Source organism: Trachemys scripta, chromosome 7, assembly GCF_013100865.1.
Source record: "Trachemys scripta elegans isolate TJP31775 chromosome 7, CAS_Tse_1.0, whole genome shotgun sequence".
NCBI classification, from domain to species: domain Eukaryota; kingdom Metazoa; phylum Chordata; order Testudines; family Emydidae; genus Trachemys; species Trachemys scripta.
In genome coordinates, this window is record NC_048304.1 from 1,194,497 (window position 1) to 1,199,797 (window position 5,301).

The 5,301-nt window shown below is 70.6% G+C and overlaps 1 protein-coding gene across 1 annotated transcript in view; it reads left to right on the forward strand.

The window, feature by feature from the left end:
- LAMB2 (laminin subunit beta 2) overlaps positions 1 to 5,301 on the forward strand; it is a gene marked incomplete in the record, with an annotated part of 91,507 nt that overhangs the window by 56,635 nt on the left and 29,571 nt on the right. Inside the window, 2 exon segments of the mRNA XM_034774984.1 lie at positions 3,660 to 3,733; positions 4,092 to 4,280. Coding sequence (XP_034630875.1) covers positions 3,660 to 3,733; positions 4,092 to 4,280 — 263 coding nt within the window.

Genomic DNA, 5,301 nt, shown 5'->3' on the forward strand with positions numbered 1-5,301 from the left:
GCCCCCCCCCCCCTCCAGCCCCACTGCGCCCCCCGCTGCCCCGGGACACGCCGCTGCCGGGCCGCACGGGGCCCCTTGGCACGTGCCGGGACAGGCCCTTTCTGAAGCCCCGGGGCCGGGAACGGGCCGGGGGGGGAGCAGCCGGGGGTCCCGTTTTCCCTTTGGCCCCCCTACGAGGCGCCGCCCCCGGGAGCCCCCGGCCGGCTCCTCCCCTGGCCGCGGCCCCGGATCCCAGCGGCGAATCCGCCCCGCACTTTCCCTCCGGCCGCTCGCCAACTTCGCCAACTTCGGGCCGGGCAGAGCGGGGCCGAGCCGAGCCGAGCCGGGCCGGGCAGGTGAGCGGGGCCGAGCCGGGCAGGGGAGCGGGGCCGGGTGGGCGCGTCCCCGGGGGAAGCGGGGATCCGATCCGGCCCGGCCCGGCCCCGCTCACCGGCTTCTCCCGCAGGGTGAAGAGGAGCCTGGGGCGAAGGACGAGCGGGACCCGAGGCTGCCCCGATGAGGCTGTGGGTCTGGCTGCTGGCAGGTGAGTCCCGGGGAGGCACCGGGAGCCAAGGGGCCTTGAGTGATGCCCAGCCTGGCCCCGCCCCGCCCAGATGTGCAGCCTGGCCCCGCCCCGCCCCGCCCCAGATGCGCTGTCTCCTGGGGGGGGGGTAGGAAAGCTGTAGGTTGGCTAGAGGGTGGGGGGTTCCTGGAACATCTGGGGCAGGGCAGCTCCTCCCCTGGCCCCTGCCCCTCAGTTGCCCATCCCCCCATCCCCCCAGGTCCTGTGGGCCCCCAGTCCCCGTGGCCCTTGTGCAGATGACACATGCCCTCCCCCCTGTGCACCCGCATGGGGCACCGCCCAGACAGGGGGCAGTGGGGGCTGCGGTGGGGCTACCAGGTGGGGGTCGCGCCGAGTCATTCCCCGCTGGCACTCCTGGGGCTCGTGCTTCATCTTTGGCCTGTCCCCCCCAGGGCCTGGCCCCATCCCCTGCAGGGAGCTGAGGGGCGGGGAGGAGCTGCAGGCCTTTGGGGTGAGCCCTGGGCCTGTTCCCTGAGCCGGGACTCCTGGGTCCAGTCCCAGCTGTGCCCTCTGCCTTGCCCCTCTGCCACCACTCCCTTGTTACTCTGTGCCCAGTGCCAGCTGCCAGCCACCCCTCGCCCCCAGTTTGGTCCCAGAGTTCGATAAAGCACCAGAATGCTGCCGGGCTGCCTGTGTGCTGCCTCCTTGCCATGACCTGGGGGGAGGGGTGCATGCTGTGCCCGTGCTGGGGGGCGGTGGGGAGGCCACACCCCAGGGCAGCCGGTTCTCATCTGTCTTTGAAGCTCAGTGGTAGGGGATGGGGCAGGGGATGGGGCGGGGGAGGGGGCTGGCCGGAGCTGGCTGGGTGCCCAGAACGCAGCCTGCCCTGGAGGTGGGGGGGGCAGGGTGAGCAGCCCCCCAGCTGGAGGGCAGGGAGTGTGCTGGGGCACGGAGGGCCAAGCTCCTCTGCAGCCCTCCCCATGAGCAGTAGCGTCGCAGGTTGGGGAGGAGGGAGCCCGGACTCCTGGGTTCCTGGCCCGGCAACCTCCTGTCCTGGTCCCTCTTCCTGGCTGGGCAGCCGGTGCCCTGCTTGGGGCAGCACGGTCGGGGCCCTGGGACCCTGGGACGCAGACTCAGGGCCTTGCGGTAGGCAGCAGCCCCCACCCCCAAAGACACCCCTCCCCTGGCTGCCTGCCCGGCTGGGCAAGGACCCGGCTATTTCTAGCTGGCAGCTGTTTCCGCCCCGGCCAGCGGAAGAGGCTCGGCCTGTTCCATTCCTGGCCCTGCCTGAGGGGCAGGGGCAGGTGGCCAAGGGGGGGCTCAGAGCAGCCTGGAGCCAAACCCTCGGCACAGCCCCCACCCCCGTCTGTGTGACCGCCCGCCCCGGCTCCGGCCCTGCTCTGCGCCAGGGAGCCCCAGTTCCTGGGTGATGGCAGAACAAAGGGAAGCAGCGCGGTCCCGGTGCCCATCAGTGCCTGTACCCCCACAGTGCCAGGGCAGCCCCCCTCCGCCCCATGCATACTCCCCACCAGGGCAGCCCCTGTCCCATGCTGGGGCACCGCCCTCCCCCCCGTCCCCAAGCAAAGGCAGCTGGGAGCCCTGGGCTCCCCAGGAAGGCGAAGCAGCATGGACCCACTGTCCTCCATGGCTGGCAGGGAGGTGCCCCACTGCCCCAGGACAGGGCACGGACCCCCAGCTCCCTCGCCCGGGGTGGGGTGCAGACCCCGCACTTCCCTGCTGGGGCAACCCAGAGCTGCTCCCCTCTCAGCTCTGACCTCTCTCCACAGTGCTGGGGGGGGGCCTGTGCCAGCACCCCGAGCCCCCGCATGGCTGTTCCATGGGCAGCTGCCACCCAGTCACCGGGGACCTGCTTGTGGGCCGAGCGGAGCGGCTGAAAGCCTCCTCCACATGCGGGCTGCAGGGACCCCAGCCCTACTGCATCGTCAGCCACCTGCAGGTGGGGCGGGGGTGCTGTGGGGTGGGGGGCACTGCAGGGTGGGGGATGCTGGGGCAAGTAGTGGGGTGGGAGAGGCGGCAGGTGCCAGGCGGCAGGGGGCGCTGGGGTGGGGGGCCTAGGGCAGGCAGTGGGGTGGGGGAGGTGGCGGGTGCCAGGCGGCGGGGGGCGCTGGGGCAGGGGCCTAGGGCAGGCATTGGGGAGGGGGAAGCGGTGCAGGGCACTGTGGGGCGGGAGGTACTGGGGCAGGCAGTGGGGCAGGTGCCAGGCGGTGGGGGGCACGCTAAGCGGCTCTGTTGCAGGAGGAGAAGAAGTGCTTTGTGTGTGACTCGCGCCGGCCCTACTCCCCCCTGACCAACCCCGTCAGCCACCGCATCGAGAACGCCGTCCCCTCCTTCCTCCCCCACCGCAGGAAGGCCTGGTGGCAGTCGGAGAACGGTGAGCCCCGCCCTGCCCCTGGCTCAGCCCCCCGGCTCAGCCCCACAGCCCTCCCGGCTCAGTCCCCCTGCCCCCAGCCCCGCCCCAGCCCCCCCCCCCCGGCTCCCCCCCCCGCCCCCCCCCCCAGGCCACCCCACTCTGACTCAGCCCCGCCACTGGCTCAGTGCCCCACCCCCTGCTTGACTCAGCCCCTCTGCCCCTCAGCCCTGCCCCCAGGCCCTGCCCTGTCACCCGACGTGGCCCCCAGCTCCCTTGCAGAGAGCCCCATTTCCTAGACTGCCTGGCCCGTGTATGTGGGGCTGGGCTCTGCCCGCTCCCTCAGGAGCCCTGACCCGCTCTGCCCCCCTGGGCCAAGCCATCCCCATCCAGCCCCTCGCGGGGCTGGGCCATGGGGTCCCCCCACCGCAGAGACAGGCCAGGCTCCGACTCCATATGGCCCATGTTCCCCTAGCCAGGAGAGGGGCCGGCTGCCAGCATGGGGCCCATGGGGCCGGCTGCAGCGGCTGTGTGGGTCTGGGGGTCCCTGGGGCCCTGTCCTTCCCTTCCCTCCCACGCAGGGAAGTGCTGACTCACTGGCCGGACCCACTCTGGCCTGGCTCTTTGCCGCCGGGCCCCCTGCCAGGCGGAGGCGGCCAAGTCCTTGGCAGCGACCAGGATCCGAGGGGGCCTTGCCCCGGCCCCACAGCAGCACCAGTGCCTGGGACAGATGCCCCCGAGGACACCCCGGGGCCCGACCCCACAGAGCTCACAGCCCCGTCTCCGCAGGCGTGGAGCACGTCACCATCCGCCTGGACCTGGAGGCCGAGTTCCACTTCACCCACCTCATCATGACCTTCAAGGTGGGTCCCTGTCTGGGGCGAGCCTGGGGCGTCCTGCGGGGCCAGGACACCCTCCTGCGGGCATGGGGCCCCTCGCCCAGACCCGTCCTCCCCGGGACATGGGGGACACGCCATCCTCCTGGGAGCTCCCCGCCCTGTTCCTTCGCATGTCCCCATGCCCCACCTCACCCTCGCCATGCTGGGGGCTCACTGCCCTCCCCTGACACCCTGGGGGCTCACTCCCCTCCCCTGACACCCCGCCCGCGCCATGCTGGGGGCACACACCCCTCTCCCGACACCCTGTGGGCTCACCCCCTCCCCGACGCCCCGCCAGTGCCATGCTGCAGGGCACCCAGCTCCCCCATGTCTCTCCCCCTAGACCTTCCGCCCGGCGGCCATGCTGGTCGAGCGCTCGGCGGATTTCGGCCGCACCTGGCAGGTTTATCGCTACTTCGCCTATGACTGCGCCTCGGCCTTCCCCAGTGCTGCCCCCGCGCCCCTGCGCAGGGTGGACGATGTCATCTGCGAGTCCCGCTACTCGGACATCGAGCCGTCCAGCGAGGGGGAGGTGAGTGGGGGGCCTTGGACGTGGCCCCGCCTGGCCTTGGCCCGTGTCCGGGGGTTGGGCGAATGCTGCGCTGACCGCGAGCCTTTGAGATCCTGCGCGGGGCGTGGATGTTTCCCCGAGAGCGACTGGGCAGAGGCACTGGGGGTCAGTCCTGCTGAGCTCTCGCATGGGAACGAGAAGAGGAGAGGCGGGAAATCAGTGAGTCCCCATCAGGGGTGGGAAATGGGGCTTCCCCCAGCTCTCCTCTGGGGTCCTCCAAGAGAGATGCTGGGGGAAAACCTGGCTCCTGGTGTCAGCTTCATCCCCTCCATGTCCTGGGACCCCAGCTTCGCCGTAACGTCACTGGGCCTTCGCCGTCCCGGTCCCGAGGGCCAACCCGATCCCAATCCCAGTCCCAGTCCCGAGGGCCGTCCTGACCAGACAAAGGAGGAAGCCAGAGGACGTCACCTCCACCGGCTCCAGCTCGATCCCAAACAACAAGGGGAAAGGAAACCTGGCCCCACCCGCCCACCCTATGTGTTTTTCTTCACCCACCTTCTGTGTAACCAGATGACAGGTTTCAGAGTAGCAGCCGTGTTAGTCTGTATCCGCAAAAAGAAGAACAGGAGTACTTGTGGCACCTTAGAGACTAACAAATTTAAATTTGTTAGTCTCTAAGGTGCCACAAGTACTCCTGTTCTTCTTTTTGTGGATCCAGAGGCTCCCTGGGGGCCCGGGGAGAGGCCGGTGGAAGCCGGGCTCGGAGCGCCTGGCACTCGGCTGCTCGGTCGTCTGGGCCTGTTTCCCCGCTGGCCCGGGAAGTCAGTAGCCGAACCAGAAGCTGCATTTTCTCCTTGCCAGCCCGGTCTCCCCGTCTCCTCCTGGGCGCTTTGGGGGACGGCTCAGCCCCAACCACGTCCCTTCTCCCCGGGGGAGACGCTCAAACCTGGGAGCTTTTCCTTCCAAACCTCCCAGCTAATGGGCGAGGGGCCATGCTGGGCTGGGCCTGCTCCCCCGGGGTGCGTCTGGTCCGGGGCCCGAG